This window comes from Pseudorasbora parva, chromosome 16, assembly GCF_024679245.1.
Source record: "Pseudorasbora parva isolate DD20220531a chromosome 16, ASM2467924v1, whole genome shotgun sequence".
NCBI lineage: Eukaryota > Metazoa > Chordata > Actinopteri > Cypriniformes > Gobionidae > Pseudorasbora > Pseudorasbora parva.
This window is the reverse complement of record NC_090187.1, coordinates 24,510,751-24,528,637: the sequence shown is the minus strand read 5'-3', so window position 1 is coordinate 24,528,637 and position 17,887 is coordinate 24,510,751. Positions and strand designations below refer to the sequence as shown.

General features: G+C 35.8%; 1 protein-coding gene across 1 annotated transcript in view; it reads right to left on the bottom strand.

Moving 5' to 3' along the window:
• Positions 1 to 2,231: 2,231 nt before the first annotated feature.
• Positions 2,232 to 17,887, bottom strand: part of glg1b (golgi glycoprotein 1b) — a 69,445-nt gene continuing 53,789 nt past the window's right edge. The window contains exons 23-26 of the mRNA XM_067419990.1: positions 15,870 to 15,977; positions 14,915 to 15,035; positions 11,022 to 11,128; positions 2,232 to 5,176 (exon numbers count right to left, since the gene is read on the bottom strand). Of these exons, the coding sequence (XP_067276091.1) occupies positions 5,009 to 5,176; positions 11,022 to 11,128; positions 14,915 to 15,035; positions 15,870 to 15,977 (504 nt within the window). The 3' untranslated portion in view covers positions 2,232 to 5,008. The remainder of the gene's footprint in view (positions 5,177 to 11,021; positions 11,129 to 14,914; positions 15,036 to 15,869; positions 15,978 to 17,887) is intronic.

The window sequence follows — 17,887 nt, the reverse complement described above, 5'->3', positions numbered from 1 at the left end:
CTGGCCCCTTTAAGAGATGCGCGTTCCTGCCGGTATTTTGCCAAGAAGGTAATCTAGCACTCGGAAAGCGTTCCACCCATAGGGGCGGCCATTGCTCACCAAGCCATCACCTGCTGTTAGCATCCCATTGACTCCTATTCATTTTTGAGTCACTTTGACAGTGAATAACTTGACATCTGAGGCGTTTAAAGACTCCATTTGTCCATTGTTTATTTCTAAAGAAACACGACAATGCATAAAAGGCTCCGTTACCTTGTATCTTACACTATCGCCCCGTAGAAGCTGTTTTTGTAAAAATAGGCTAACGATTGCGTCATAACCAACGCAACTCCGTCGCACAGTTGAGAAATTAACGTACAGACAGGAGGAGACGCTCAGAAGCAGTCTTTAACTGACTATGAGGCAGTCAGGGGGACGTGGAAACATAAAGTCTGATAAAGTCAAGGGGGAAGAATGGGGAGAAGCCCATAGTGAGCCAAAAGCAACGGGAGAAAATATTTAAACAATGTGATTCAGATTTTACTTTCCACAACTACTAGAAGACTTACAACTGTCAGACAGACTGCTCACGTCACATCTACGTCCTCAAGCTCAGTCTGAGGCTGCGCAGTACGCTCAGCCATCAGGAAGTGAGTGCCTCTGATTGACCTCACTTTCCGCCGTTGAAGTCTATGGGAACGCTCTGTCCATTTCTTTTACTGTCTATGTATTTTGCGTATGCGCACCGAACTGTGCCGCGATTCACGCGAACAGTGTGAGAAACGCCGACTCGGAAGCGCTCTTGTTCAGAAAAGTAACCTGCTGCATATTCGTTTTAGCCGATTGCAATAATGTATTTAGTTCAATAAAACACATGTACTGTAAGTAGTGTTGGTGTTAATGATTCACCTCGGACATGAACTTCAGTGCATTGCGCTCGGACTGCAGAGAATGCTCTGTGAAAAAACACTTTTCTTTTGACCTGCTGAGTCTAATAAAAGTTAAGCAGAAAATATGGTTGCTTATAAAGGCTAGAACGGCACTTGTTTCGAAGTAATATTAATGTTAACCCTTTTCTTACACTATTATTAATGTTTGCTGCAGCATCCTTTGAGTCTATGGCTGATCTAAATTTCTCTAATACGGCCATGGATCAAAAAGAAAATGCACGCTGCGTTAATCGCGCATTTATATGTTGAATAAATATTTAATTATTATTGTTCTGTGTAGTTTCAAGATATAATTTTTTTTTTAAATCCCGGATATATATAACCTATTTATTTTTTTTATCAGGAAGTGGGCGGGTGGGGGGTCAAGGCGGTTTTTAGGAGGGTCTTGAGGCACGCCAAGACCCCCCTTGGCGCGGCCGCTGTGTGTATTTGTATTGGAATTTTACTATTTTACTCCCATTTACTTAAAAAAAAAAAACTTTGCACTAGGTACACAAAATAGTTCCTCTTTTTGAGCACTGTTTGGACAAAAATATCCAACTCATTAACAGGACCTACAAAATAAAAGCAAGACTTCAAAATGTTAAATTTGTCAAAAAAAATTGTATTACCAGATGGTGACATTTTTTTCAGGTTTGGTCTATAAAGCAAAACCTCACTTTATTCCAGTTTTGTATTTATGCATATTACAAAGCCAATTGTATAAATTATGCAGCTATGTGGGTGTGTTAGTATGCATGTCAGTGTGTGGTTTGTATGTGTGTATGTGTAATATTTGAGACAGAAAAACCCAAATGCAAATCTCAAATCCAAGCGCCGTGTGTATCAGTGGAGTTTTTCTGGCATCTAATGAGGTAAAATTGGCACTGCGCCCAAACAAAATCTTACAGAATTTTTTTTGAGAAATCAACCCTACATTTGGAACTTTTTTTTTTTTTTAGATTTATGGCTTTGATTTTGTAGCAGTTTTAGAGTTTAGCATGTTTAATAAAATACATATTTTATATAAAATATCCATAAATCCTTTTCATAAACTTAAACCTCTAACTTTTTTTTTGCTTAATTTTTTGCGAAACTTTTTTGACTGCACTAATCTGCCATATTTAAAATTAAACCAAACTTACCAATATTCAATTTATGACAGTTTTCTGTTGACATGGACATTATGTCTAACTTTTTTAAATTGATGCACAATGGATAAGACACATTTTGAAATGTGTGTAGCTTTAGCTGAAGAACTAAATCAATAATCACTATACAATATGAATGAAACAAAACTGGAGTGAAATCAAAACACAATGGTAAGAAAATCTACAGTATTTTATTAAACTGATAATTCATCATCTGTACAGAATTAGGGAAACCAGCAAAACAAATCTGATTTGTCAAATTAATGTTACATGGCAAGATGAAGAAACTGAAGAAAATAATCACAGCCATAACCTTTTTAAACTGTTTAGACAATATGCAGTTAATATGAAAGATAAAAAACTGCCATTCAGCAGATATTAGAGATGCTTAGAGTCTTGCAGAGGAGCATTTTAAACAAAGCAGGATCATCTTTGGCTCTGCACTATGACTGTTGGGAAACTGTGACTTTTCAGAGTAATGGAATCACGGTTTGCTCTTCCTTGTGGCTTCAAAAGATGCTTTTAAAATGGGACTTGTCAACACACACACACACACACACACACACACACACACACACACACACACACACACACACACACACACACGCACACGCACACGCGCACACGCACACACACACACACAGGTCTTTCAACATATGGACTCCTAAATTTTGTCATAAAATGTACAATCTCTGGCAACTTTTGTGCACAATGCAAACAAAAACAAATATTAAATTCATCCAAGCAAAAAAAGAAAGACTTGAAAGACTTGATATTCCATGTACATCCTTCAAAACTGTTTAAGGATCAAATCAAAACACATCATCATGATCGGTCTAAAAAAAAAAAAGCATGAAGGAGGAGAAATATATTTGGAATAACATAACTTTCAACATTTACTTATCTACAATATATAGTCAAATGTGACCATATGATCAGTAGAATTTTACAGTCCAAATTTCAAATGACCAGAAATCTCAGACTGTCATTTGCACATTAGAACTAATATTTACAGAAGAACATTGAGATGGTCAATGCTAGAGGTAAGCAGTACGAAAAAAATAAAATGTACAACAATTCTGTTCCCAATTTGTTTTAAATCGGTTCACCCAAAAATGTACATTCTTTCATCATCATCATCATCATCATACTCATTGGGAACCCAAAACAATCTTCAAAATATATTGTTTTGTTTTCCGCAGAAGAAAGAAATGTACGGGTTTAGAACGATGTGAGGGTCAGTAAATGACAATTTCTTCTTGGGTGAACGATCCCTTTAATACAAAACTGATTTCATAGAGCTTTGCACACATAAAATGAAAAGGCAAATCTCTCAAAACAAAGTGTCTTTTTTATCAAAATAAAAGTGCACAAACATGTTCTATTTTATTTTTTAATTTGGGCTGATTTTTTTTATTTGTGGTTCATTTTACACCACAAATATCATAATTATATGTATATTCAAATGAGCAGATGCAGAATGAGTTCTGGGGGAAATCATGCATGGATCTTTTAGAAAAACCTTATGTCTTCAGCGAGTGTTGTGCATATAATCATCACAGTTATAATTAGAGTAGCTTAGTAACAAATGGACAAAGACAAGCATGTCATTCCTTTTCATCCTAGAGTTGTTTGTGGGTACAGCTTTGAACAAATACAGAACTGCAATCAATGGGGACTAATGGACGTTTCCTTTCACTGGCATGACAGAGAAAGAGAAAAGGCAACCTTAGAACATATCTCTATACACGCACGCATAGACGCACACACAAAATAAAGATCAGCACATTTGTTGTAAACAATAAATAAGGCTTCAGCCAAACATAAAACATAAAAAAAAGTGCAATCGTCCTGTGAACATTCAAAGTACCTCTGAAAAACACACAAAAAAACCAAGGTATACAGTCACATTCACCCTTACAACATTGGTCCGCAGGAAACTTGGCCCTGGACAATAAGAGAACCTTCTCTAAAGGTTATAAACCCTCTCTTTTTATATCCATCTCTTAATGTCTTATGCATTATAATCGTTTAGATTAGTAGGTGAATCTAAAAACCCCCCCACCAACACCAGGTTTCCCACCAAAATAAAAATACAATTTGTTTAAAGAAAACTAGGCATTTTATGACATGTGACTATTTTCTTTAGCTGTATTTGTTGTACCAACTTTACATATTGATAGTTACAAATACTGTTTTTTTTAAATCAATAAAACAGTAAAAAAAAAAAAGCAATGAGAAACACTACCAAGAATGACAAAACTCAAAAAGTATTGTGCCTATGTATTGGGAATTATGGGGGAAAATAATGTCACAATGTACAAAATTTGGTGTTTTTCGCTGGTGTTTACTAGGTGTATTCAAATGTCACAATCTTTGCAAGTTTACTTCTTTATGTTTAATGTATAATAAAATATCTTTTACCTGATAAAGACCATTGTTTCACATCACAATCATTGCAGTTCATCATACTGGACTAGAAAAACCATCTTACCTCCCCAGTGCCAATCAATCGGACCCAAAGTGGACTAAAATGGTGAAGACAAAAAAAGATGGCTTCTGAACACATGTAAGCTGCTGATTAAAGCCCCATCTATGACCACACAGTCTTACAAACTGGAAAAGAAACGACGATAAAAATACTGAATCGGCACATGACCATATTACAGTCAAGAAGTAAGGCTGCCACTCAAAACAAAAACACAAACCATATATAAATCAAGGCAAAATGTCCCAAAACGGTCTTGATCCTCTCCGAGAAGTGTTTCAAAAGTTTAACGTTTGGATCCGGGTGGGATTCAGTGGCTGGCTGGGCTAGAGAGGGTTTCAAACATGGCGCCGGCCTGTAGAAGGTCCGCTGACAGCTCCCAAAGTCTTCGCAGGTATAAGTACAAAGAACAGAGAGGGCAGGAAATGAAGCGTGAGACAAGAGGGGGCGGCATCCTCGCTCTACCTGTCTTTCAGCTCTCTGGTCACGCGCTTGGTGATGCGGCCGCACAGCAGTCCCACAAGGAAGAGGATGGACACAGCCAGTGCTATCACCAACAAGATGTAGTTCTTCGACGGCGACGTCATGACTTGCACAGCGAGGTCCGAGAAACCTTCAGCTGGTGCCACCTAGGAAATCACAAACTAGAACTCATAATAAAGAAGTGACTTTGTCCCCAGAATTCAACAAAACCGGACATAACATCCTTTAGGCGATATCATCAAAGTACAATTTTAAGGAATAAACATTATTAATAATGATAATAATATACTGTTCTTATAATACAATGCACATTTTTTTATTGTTTATTTTTTAAATTATTAATCATAATTTATTTCATTATAATGGTTTAAAAATGATTAATAATTAAAATGTATACAGTACAGGCCAAAAGTTTGGACACATTACTATTTGTAATGTTTTTGAAAGAAGTTTCTTCTGCTCATCAAGCCTGCATTTATTTGATCAAAAGTACAGAAAAAATGTAATATTGTGATATATTACAATTTAAAATATTTGGTTTCCAATTTATTTACTTAATAAACTTAATCATTTTTTTATTTTAATTTTAATTTACTTAATAAATGTATTTATTTATTTACTTTAAATGATCATTTATTTCTGTGATGCAAAGCTGAATTTTCAGGATCATTACTCCAGTCTATCACATGATCCTTCAGAAATCATTCTAATATTCTGATTTATTAGTGTTGGAAACATTTCTGCTGCCTAATATATTTGATGAATAAAAGGTTCAAAAGAACTGAATTTATTCCAAATAAAAACAAACATTTTCAAATAATATAAATCTCCTTTACTATCAATTTTTCGTCAATTCAGCACATCCTTGCTGAATAAAATTATTGATTTATTTAAAAAATAAATTAAAAAAAGACTCACCAGTAGTGTATATTGTTGTTACAAAATATTTCTATTTTTTTTAATTATTTTTTTAAACTTTTTTTCCATCAAAGTATTATAAAAAAAGTATCAAAGGTTATGAAAAAATATTTGGCAGCCGAACTGTTTCCAACTTTGAAAATGAATCATCATATTAGAATGATTTCTGAAGGATCATGTGACCCTGAAGACTGGAGGAATGATACTGAAAATCCAGCTTTGCCTCACACAAATAAATGATCATTTAAAGTATAATAAAAATAAAAAAACTATTATTTTAAATTGTAATAATATATCACAATATTACATGTTTTCAGTATTTCTGTTTTGATCAAATAAATGCAGGCTTGATGAGCAGAAGAAACTTCTTTCAAAAACATTACAAATAGTAATGTGTCCAAGTAATGGGTTTATATATATATATATATATATATATATATATATATATATATATATATATATATATATATATATATATATATATATATATATATATATATATATATATATATATATATGTATATATATATATATATATATATATATATATATATATATATATGTATATATATATAAAATGATAACATTTACTTAAATAAATTATTATTCATTTGATAAGAGAGTATATTATTATAATTTATTATTATAATTTAGATATAAATATACACAAACATGCGTATAAATATACACACAAATTTTATATTGATATATAAAATATGTATATTCATATATAATATAAAATATATATAATAGGGCTGTCAATAGATTACATGTTTTAATCTCGATTAATCACACCTATGTTGGGCGATTAATCATGATAAATTATTAAATTAAGCAGTCGCCATTTATCCTATTAAAGATATTTATCCCCCCCCCCCCCCAAAAAAAACATTACTAAGAACCTTTACAGAATTCATCACAGTGTATAGTATGTGAACAGAGTAACAACAAAGGAATTGTTTTCATTTTAGACATTTTATGTAAAATGGACATTTAAATGTAGACCTCTCAAGCTGCAATACCGAAAAGAACCACACATAGATGGCAAAAAAAAAAACTCCTAAATTAACCGCTTTGTTGTGTTTAGTAATCGTAGGTTTTTGCAGTCAAAGTCGCTCCCTCCGCTGCACCCTTGCTAAGTATATATCATTGGCTGTTAACTGTCACTGTACTGTTAACTGAATAACACCGCGATGTTGGTTTATTTCGACAGAGCTCGTGTTTTAAAGCAAAGCACACAATGAAATGTAGCCTGACAAGCCAGACCCACATCAAGATGTTTGGTCTGGAAACTCACCATAGACAGGGCTCAATCCGAGGGGCAGGATAAACGGCTGTCTTTCAAACTCCTGAACGCAATAGGATAGCGCTACAACCAGCAAGACCAACGTGAAGCGGAGCTAGTTGATGCTAGTAAACATGTGAAGATTAAACTTTCACTGTATCTGGCCGGCAGAACTCATCTTCCTTTCTTAAGAATGACTTCAGTGCCGTTCTTTGTTTTTTTCTCAGAGAAAAGCTTAACTCCAAGTCTTCCAGAGTCGCGGTCAAAGCTGATTTGACCGCCGTTCGCTAGCTTCTGTGTTTACTAGTAGCATGTAAGCGCAGCTCGAGATTGGCCTGACCAGAGTTCGGTTTTTACAGCTTAGAAGTGTATTGACTATTGAGTGTTGTTAGACAACACTCGCGGCAGATTAGATCAGATAAACTTTACATTAATCGCATGCGTTAACGTCAATAATATATAAATAACTTAAAATTTTTTTTCCTATTATAATATTTCTTAACCCTTAAAGACCTAGAACATTTTTGGGGCGCCTGATGTGCCTCTACTTTTCTTTGTTTTTCTCCCCCATTCTAGCAGTTAGCATCAAGTGCTATATATCATTTTAAACAGGAGAACCTGAAGTTTCCATCTAGCTCATTTGATGTCCAAATTTTACATTTATTTATTCTGAGAATGGATTCAATTAATATATTTTCAAGAAAAATGGCAGCAAAAATGTGATGTTTTTGCTGTGAACTCGAACAGAACTTCATGAAGTTTGGATTTTTTTCCTTTAGAAAGTTAGACTTGGTTGTTTTACACTTCCAGATGAAATTTTGTCTACATGTAACAATCCCTCAGCAAGTTATAGCCATTTATTATAACATTATTCTAGGCGTTTCTAGGTTTTTGAGTGAAAACAGGTGTATTTTATTTACTGATAATGTGTCCTAAAAAGTTCAAGTAATAAAGTAAATAGAAAGATTGTTATATAATAACAACACTGAAACAAACATTTTTCTTCAGAGAAATATATTATAATTTGGGCATGAAAAACAAACACAAACAATACATCAAGTTGTGACAAGAAACCGTGAAATAAAATATACTGAGGCTACTTTTACATGTGGGCGGCTATTTTCATAAACGGACATTTCAACTTCTCTGCACATAATCTTCTCAAACACAAATTGAGGAAAATATAATAGTGAAAATGTGTAAAACACAAACTACATACAAATAGAGAAATATACTGACTGTGTGCTGTGCTCTGAGAGAGAGCGCTTTGCACGCGTTTATTTCTGTTTGGTTTCATGATGCATGCAAATTCACACCCACGTTCATTTTTCAGAGAAACGTGATTCGTGGTTCAAAAGACCAAACACTGTGTTTATTGGTTGAGTTGATGAAAGTTTCAACGAATCTGGGCACAGGGGGGTGGGACTAATAAAAAATAAAAAAATTGTTTGGCTCAGGGGAACAACCCACGTGTGTTTCTTGGACAAATCAATGCTGCATATTTTAATGACGCATCCACGCTGACTATGGAGCCTCTGAATGATCAATCGCGAAACATATTATACCTATGGAAAGGGGAGATTCTCCTCTTTACTGTGCAGTTTACAGCATACAGATTGGATCAGCGATGAAAAAGTTATTAAACATTTTGGAACGATAGTTATTTTTAGTCAATGCTGCATATTTTGATGACGCATCCACGCTGACTACGGAGCCTCTGAATGATCAATCGCGAAACATATTATACCTTTGGAAAGCGGAGATTCTCCTCTTTACTGTGCAGTTTACAGCATACAGATTGGATTAGCGGTTAAAAAGTTATTAAACATTTTAGAACGATAGTTATTTTTAGCCGCGGGCGGCTGTCTCGGTCTTTAAGGGTTAAATATATACATGTATGTGTGTGTATTTAAATATACATAATCATTATATACAGTACACACAAATATTATGTGTAAAAAAACTTTTATTTTGGGTGCGATTAATCGTTAGTGATGGGCAGACCGAGGCTTCGTGAAGCACTGAAACAGTTGAAGCAAATGTGCCGAAGCTTCGAAACAACACCCGACACCCGTCACCATGACGCCATCTAGTGGACACTGGCGTGTATTGATCTGAAAGTGATCTACTATGTAAAAAACACATTTTTAACATCTGTCTGACAACTACTTGGTTTTGTAACCTGTAGCCTCCTCATTGTAAATGTTTGTTTGTTTGTTTTTTTGTAATGAAAAATTAACTGTAATAAAAGAAATAAAGCCACAATACATAACATTTTTATTAAAAAAATATGAATTGCTCTGCTGTTGAAGGACTTAGTCGACTTTTTTTTTTTTTTTTACATATAATTTCCAGCCTTTGAAAAAATGATTAAAAACAAATATTTTTTAGCAAGTAGCCTACATACAAATGAGGGAAAATTACTGAAAATTAAGTTAATGGATCCTGCATTCTGGGTCAATACAATACACAATACACACATCTCACTTTATGTGCTGTTTCCAAAGGGAAATGCTCCCACACCAGATGTGGTACGAGATTTTTGATAAAAAAGCATTGTCATTTCATCATTGCAATATTTTAGAGAGGCATACATTTTTAAGCTTTGATCATTTCAAACGTTTTAAGTACACTTGTTTAGTATACAAAATATTAGGCTACATAATCTTGCTCCCCCTCCACTGCATGGCTTTTTTCAAAGACTTGACAGTAGAGGTGGTACACGGCCTATGTCAAAGGAGACTGCTTAACACAGTCTCTTAAAAAAACCAGAGGTGTACTCATATTTAACTGTCATACATTTATCAATTGTACATGTACACTTACACTGTAAATCTGAATGTAGTATAGAGGTGAATGAACAATGTCTTGCTATTTGTGTATTTTTATTATTATTATTATTATTATTATTATTTTTGGTGAATGTGAATGATGTTGTATGATTGTTGACTGTCTGTTATTTTCTGTTATCTGCCTATAGGGACTGCAGATGAAAAATAGTTATTTTTTACTAATTCTGGCATATTTACATGGAGTATTTTTATAAAACAGTGTTCATGAATATGTTTGGTCTCTATTAAATAAACTAATAAAATAAAATAAAAATATATATCACCTATGGATATATATCTATATATCTTCTATATATTCTATATCTATAATTCTAACAGCCTATATGAATGTGTTACTATATCTATCCTATCTGTCACTGACACCTAATAGTCATTATATCTCATTTAAATCTAGCCTAAATATAACTAACCATAGCGCATAATAAATCTCACTTAGGCTATATCACAAAATCTCTCTCCTCTCACAAAAACCCATGAGGTGAAGATGGATTAACTTCACTTTTAAACTGTGGGGAATGAGGTTCATTCAGATGTATGACTGTGTGGTTTGTTCCCGCCCCTTTTAATCAAAGCCGTTTCGACAGGCGCACCTGATGAAACACTTCGGTGCTTCGTTTAGCCGTAGTCACGTGACATGGGTGTGTCGATCACAGCTCGGAGCAGTGTTTCGACACATCTGCGCTCCGGGATCTCGATACAGCGTCGAAACGCCAGTTTCGCGTCAGCCATCCCTATTAATCGTTTACCAGCTCTAAAAGCGGTAAGTCTGTCATACATCCCTGTCATGGCTGCAGTGTTTCACATGACAAGCATGATGTGTCGCCATAATAATGGTGATGGGTTTTAAAATAACGGTCGCCTTAAACTCATGCTGGGGGCTCAGCTAGAATATTTTAAACTCGCATGTAGAAGGGTTAAATGTGTTTGTGTACTGACCTTCGCTGCATAGCCCCACATGTCTATGCGGTCCTGTAATCTCCTCTTACATTCAGGCTGTAGACGCACCTGCTTGTCCTGCAGAGCTTCCATCAAACAGGACATTTCTGGCAAAGCATTACAAACACAGGGGGTCAGAAGCTCCAAATTGCAGTTAAAGCGGCAATGAAGAAAGAAAAAACACACCATATGTCAAGTTCCATATATTTCAACCTAGTTATCTTAGTTAGGTATCATGAATTAAACAGCATTACATTGTATTTATGATGCATTTAACTGTGAAACAATATTCCATGTGAAGTAATGTATGTGGGGTTTAATATGTAGCAATGTGGAGCAAGATATTTAATACGAAATAAATGCGTCTAATAGCATCTTTAAAGTGTGACTATAGTAAGAGTGTTCAATTTCAGTTTTTTTTGGAGTCGATTCCTGACTCCCACTGTAGAACTCGCTGGAATCGGCTCCTCCACTCCATTTACATCAAAACAGGGTCAGAAATAAGACAAGATGCCAATCATTACACACTCAATTTATTTATTCAACCCTGATAAAAATTCTTAAAATCCCCTTTTTAAAACCGCACACTTTTAGTGTGACTGTTCAAATTAGTCCAATTTAACGAAGACTTGAGTAGCTATCAAAGTTGCTACCTAGCTGTTGCCAATACCTAATTTTACAGGGGGAAAATTCACGAGAAACAGCCGTGAGCGAATGTCAGAATTACATAAACAAGAAAGAAAGTATTCTTTAATTAATTATTCTTATTATAGGCTAATGGTTGGGTGATGGCGCTAAAAGCGCATGATCATTTTCTTAAAAGCTTAAAAGGTGCTTGGAAAGGAGAGTACATACGATCATGTATACTTATTGATATTTATTCTTATGTGAGTTTTTTTTATTTGATCATTTATGGCTTGTTTAAAGTGATAGTCCACCCAAAAATTTAAATTTGATGTTCATCTGCTTACCCCCAGGGCATCCGAGATGTAGGTGTCTTTGTTTCTTCAGCAGAACACAAATTAACCGTTGCTGTGCCAGTTGTGTAATGCATGTCAATGGGGTGTAATTCTAGCCTAGAAATCTAGACGCACCCTAGCGGCAGCAAATCTAATCTGCCCGCGAGAGTTGTCATAGCAACTCTCAATACCCTTCTGAGCTGTAATCGCCTAACTCTTGCCGGGCCAATCACATCGTGTATAGAGTTGGTGGGCGGGGCCATAATGACGACGGCCGAGTTGCATTTGCGTACTTCTAGTAAACACAGCAACTGGCGAACGGCTCTCTTTCAAATCAGCTTTGACCACGACTCTGGAAGACTTGGAGTTGAGCTTTTCTCTGAGAAAAGAACAAAGAACGGCACTGAAGTCATTCTTAAAAAGGAAAGATGTGTTCGGAGTTTAGCCGACCGGATACGGTGAATGTTTAATCTATCAACGAGCTCTGTTTCACCTTCGTTGCTCTGGTTGGTTGTAGCTCTATCCTATCGCGAGCAGAGGGAGTTTGAAAGACAACCGTTTATCCCGCCCCTCGGATTGAGCCCTGTCAATGGTGAGTTTCCAGACCAAACATCTTGATGTGGGTCTGGCTTGTCAGGCTAGTGTAATTCTATAAGAGTAAAAAAAAAAAAACATGCACAAACAACTTCATATTAAATGCTGTGGCTCGTGATGACACATTGATATCTAAAGACACAAAATGATCAGTTTCTGTGAGAAACCAAACAGTATTTATGTTATTTTTTTAACTCATCAGACGAATCTCATCTAGTATTCCCCAGCACTATTACTTCTGCCAAGTAAGGTCAAAATACCAGCACGATCATAGATATATTTACGTAGATAGCTCATTTGACCAATCCGTACAGGTCAAATGAATCCGTAATCTACACTCACCTAAAGGATTATTAGGAACACCACACTAATACTGTGTTTGACCCCCTTTCGCTTTCAGAACCGCCTTAATTCTACGTGGCACTGATTCAACAAGGTGCTGAAAGCATTCTTTAGAAATGTTGGCCCGTATTGATAGGATAGCATCTTGCAGTTGATGGAGATTTGTGGGATGCACATCCAGGGCACAAAGCTCCCGTTCCACCACATCCCAAAGATGCTCTATTGGTTGAGATCTGGTGACTGTGGGGGTCATTTCAGTACAGTGAACTCATTGTCATGTTCAAGAAACCAATTTGAAATGATTCAAGCTTTGTGACATGGTGCATTATCCTGCTGAAAGTAGCCATCAGAGGATGGGTACATGGTGGTCATAAAGGGATGGACATGGTCACAAACAATGCTCAGGTAGGCTGTGGCATTTAAACAATGCCCAATTGGCACTAAGGGGCCTAAAGTTTGCCAATAAAACATCCCCCACACCATTACACCACCACCACCAGGCTGGACAGTGATAACAAGGCATGATGGATCCATGTTCTCATTCTGTTTATGCCAAATTCTGACTCTACCATCTGAATGTATCAACAGAAATCGAGACTCATCAGACCAGGCAACATTTTTCCAGTCTCCAACTGTCCAATTTTGGTGAGCTTGTGCAAATTGTAGCCTATTTTTTCCTATTTGTAGTGGAGATGAGTACCCATTGGGGTCTTCTGCTGTTATAGCCCATCCGCCTCAAGGTTGTGTATGTTGTGGCTTCACAAATGCTTTGCTGCATACCTCGGTTGTAACAAATTTGCTCTTCTATCACCTTGAATCAGTCGGCCCATTCTCAGCTGACCTCTAGCCTTAGCAAGACATTTTCGCCCACAGGACTGCCGCATACTGGATGTTTTTCCCTTTTCACACCGTTCTTTGTAAACCCTAGAAATGGTTTTGCGTGAAAATCCCAGTAACTGAGCAGATTGTGAAATACTCAGACCGGCCCGTCTGGCACCAACAACCATGCCACGCTCAAAACTTTCTCATTCTGACATTCAGTTTGGAGTTCAGGAGATTGTCTTGACCAGGACCACACCCCTAAATGCATTGAAGCAACTGCCATGTGATTGGTTGATTAGATAATTGCAATAATGAGAAATTGAACAGGTGTTCCTAATAAACATTTAGGTCAGTGTATATAGATTATGCCGCGATTTTGACCTTCTTCGGCAGAGGTAATGGCGCTGGGGAATACTAGATGATATTTGTCTGATATGAAGTAAAAAAATGACACAAATACTGTTTGGTTTTTTGCAGAAACTGATAATTTCATGTCTTAAGACATCAATGTGTCATCACAAGCCACAAGGTTTAATATGGATTCATACGTCTATGCGTTTTCTAATCTCATAGCAATACACCCCACTAACATGCATTATACAAGCAACAAAGTTAAAAATCTTCATTTGTGTTCTACTGAAGAAACAAACACACATACATCTTGGATGCCTTGGGGGTAAGCAAATAAACATCACATTCTCATTTTTGGGTGAACTGTCCCTTTAATGATAATCAACACAAGGTTAACCATGGAAAACCAAATCTATATTTATTGCACTAAAATGCCAAAAATTAAACTAAAGCTAGCACTAAGTATGTAGGCCTATAATTATAAACTAAAGTCTCTATGGATGTTATCTATTTCTAGAGTGAGCTACAGTACATGTAGGATAAACGTATGTGAAAAAGTTTCTGCGACAGCTCTCTGATGCAGTGTAATTTGTCAGTGTCATTTCTTGCTTATATAGTGAACTCAACTGCCATGCACTATATAGGGATTAGAGAATCAGAATACAAGTGGGCGATTTCAGACAGAGCAACAGAGTCGACACAGAGTTGATTCCTGTGCTGGAGTCGACCCAGACTCCGAGGCTATTCAAAGATGATCCCCATCACTACAGTATAGTGTCAATTTACAACACACACACACTCACACACACTACAGTGAACACTCACGTCTGCCCCTTCCAGGGTTGATGGCTGCACAGTGGTGTTTCAAATCCAGAGCACAGGCTGTGTGCAAGACAGGATCCACAAATATGTCTGCTTTGCTTTCTTTGAGCATGTTTAACACCTCCTACACACGAAGAGGAGGATGAAATGAGTGAAATTCAGACACTAAACCTGTATGTCGAACTATTAAAGCTGTGCGTGAGCGGACTGTTGCTCATTTCACGCATGAAGCACAAAACAGCAGCAAAAAATTGGTATTTTGGTGACTATTAATAAACATAACAGTTAGATTTAAGTAAAAATAATCACTACCGTACTAAAGTTTGGGGTCAGTAAGATTTTGAAATGTTAAATTGAAAGTAGCGTCTTATGTTTACCAAGACGGCATTTATTTGATCAAAACCTACTGTGAAACATTATTATAATTTAAAAGAATTGTTTTCTATTTGAATATGTTTTACATATATTTTACACAAAGCTGAATTTTCAGCATCAGTACTGTGTCAGAGTCACATGATCCTTCAGAAATCATTGTAATATGCTGATTTGATGCTCAAGAAACATCATATAATGTTTATTATCAATGAAATCAGTTTTGCTGTTTAATATTTTTGTGGAATTCTAAAAAAGAAAATTACTAAAATTACAAAAAAGCTTTTATATATACAGTAAGATTATAAATATTTTTAGTCGCATTTGATTATTTTAATGCAACCTTACTCAATAAAAATATACATTTCTTTGAAAATATACTTACATGCATACATACAGTATGTATATACAGAAGCCAAAATCTAAAGATCTATATAAAGCAACCACCTATGTGTCTAGTGGGAATCTCTGCTCATCCAAAAAAAGCAGATGTGGGTTTAAAGACACTGCTGGTGTTTCCATAGCAACTGACGCAGAGAAAAACAGTGTGTAGCAGATGAAGCATGTTTGAGGATGTGTTCTGTACCGTCTTGCACTCCTCTTGTTTGATTTTCAGTAGGTTGTTCTTCAGACACTCCTCCACTTGACCCGTCTGTTCCTGTGCGGCAGCTTCCTCTGCACACAGCCGCGTGATCTTACACACACAAACAGACACAGATATGTTATGGAGTGACTAAAAGATATAAAATCTCAATTTTCTTCCTCAAAAATGTGTCTTGTCTTTGTCTGTTGACCTCCTGTCAGCAGAATATTACAGTCAATTTTCTTCACTGACCTATCAAGAGACCCATTTCACACCGTTTCTGCTTGATTGCTCCATGAGAGCCTATGGCTTATGGAGATCATAAATAAAGGGCTTTTCCAGCAGGAAGAGGTTAACTGTTCCTGTCCCATTGCATTACAAACAAGCCATATTAATCTGCAACACTCTCTGCAGCATAGCAGATCAAATAGTCCTAACACAATAACAGTTTTCAAAACCTTTCATAAAACCAATAAGCCTTGGTGCAGCGGTAAGCACAAATTCTTGTGACATAATATGGGACAGCAATTCAGACTGTCATTTCCAGATGGAATAAGTTCCTGTCATTGCACACTGTCCTATTCTATAAAGAAAGAATTAAATAAAAACTTAAAGGTTTCACCTTTTTCACTTGGTTTCACAGACAGGACTTAGAGCAGTGACGCTGCTGACGTGTTATCTTGTGCGCAACCAACCTTGTTGGTTCTCACACATCAAGTGAACATGCTTGCGCTTCCGTTTACCATAACTGATGTGTGTGTTGATGAATGTTTATATGTAAATAAAAGCTTAAACCACTTTTTATTACCTCTTTATAAACATTTTGATGCGTCAAAGTGAGCTGTCAACGGAGGGAAAGAAATCTCTCATTAAGAGATTTCATTAAAAAGATCTTCATTTGTGTTCCAAAGATGAATGAAACGGGTTTGGACCGACTTGAGGGCGACTATTTCATGACAGAATTTTCCTTTCTGGGTGAACTAACACTTTAAACTTCATAAAAAATTGTATTTAAAATGAAAGAAATGAGACAATGTTTGATGTAAAAAAACAATATATGTAGTGTAAGCTTTTGTGAGCTAATGAGCATTTATGCTGTCATTCTTTCTTAATGTTAGGTGGCGCTGTGCAGTCCAACAGAATGGCGCTCATATGTTGTAAAACCCTCTTCTTTTGTACACCTGCTCATCAATGTGATGGTGAATTAGTACTTTCAATCCTTTTTTAATTTTCTCTTCTTCTTTTGCAATATTTGAGATGAGATGCTGGAGAGGAAAATATAATTCCAACCTGACTCCATCTACTGTTCATCAGTCAAACAATAAGGATACAAGGCCCGTGTTGAAACCCATTGAATTCTAGCAAAATAAGGCAAAATACAGTGACATGGCCAGCCCTTGCTAAAACATGAACTATATCCCTGGACCTGATTCAGAAATAGTCAGTTAGTACACAGATCTTGAAGCTTAATGTGGAAATGAACGATTCGCTTCTGGTAGGATTTCAACTAATGAATAAATTAAAACTATTAAACGTTTTCCTGCAAAATTACATTTAAACATCTCATCCATGCAAACAGTGAGGAAAGAGAGATACACGTTTTGTTTTTTTGAGATGCATGAGATTTTTTGTCTGTATTTTTAAATAACTTTTACAAAATTACTTATTCAGCAAGGATACATTAAATTGATCAAGTGACAGTAAAGTATTCAAAATATATATATTTCAAATATTAGAAAATATTTAATGGCGATTTCCACAAAAAAAATATTAAGCAGCACAATGAGCATCAAATCATATTATAATTATTTCTGAAGGGTCATGTGACACTGAAGACAGGAGTAATCACAGGAATAAATTATATTGTAAAATTATATTGACTATTTTGAATTGGAAATTGAGTTCCTATCCTGTGACATTCATGAGGCAGCCTGACTTTTTTTTTTCTTAACTTTTATTGATTCTTTCAAAGCTTGGAAGATATTTTAGGGCGATTCTTATTCTCTGTATAGCTCAAAATG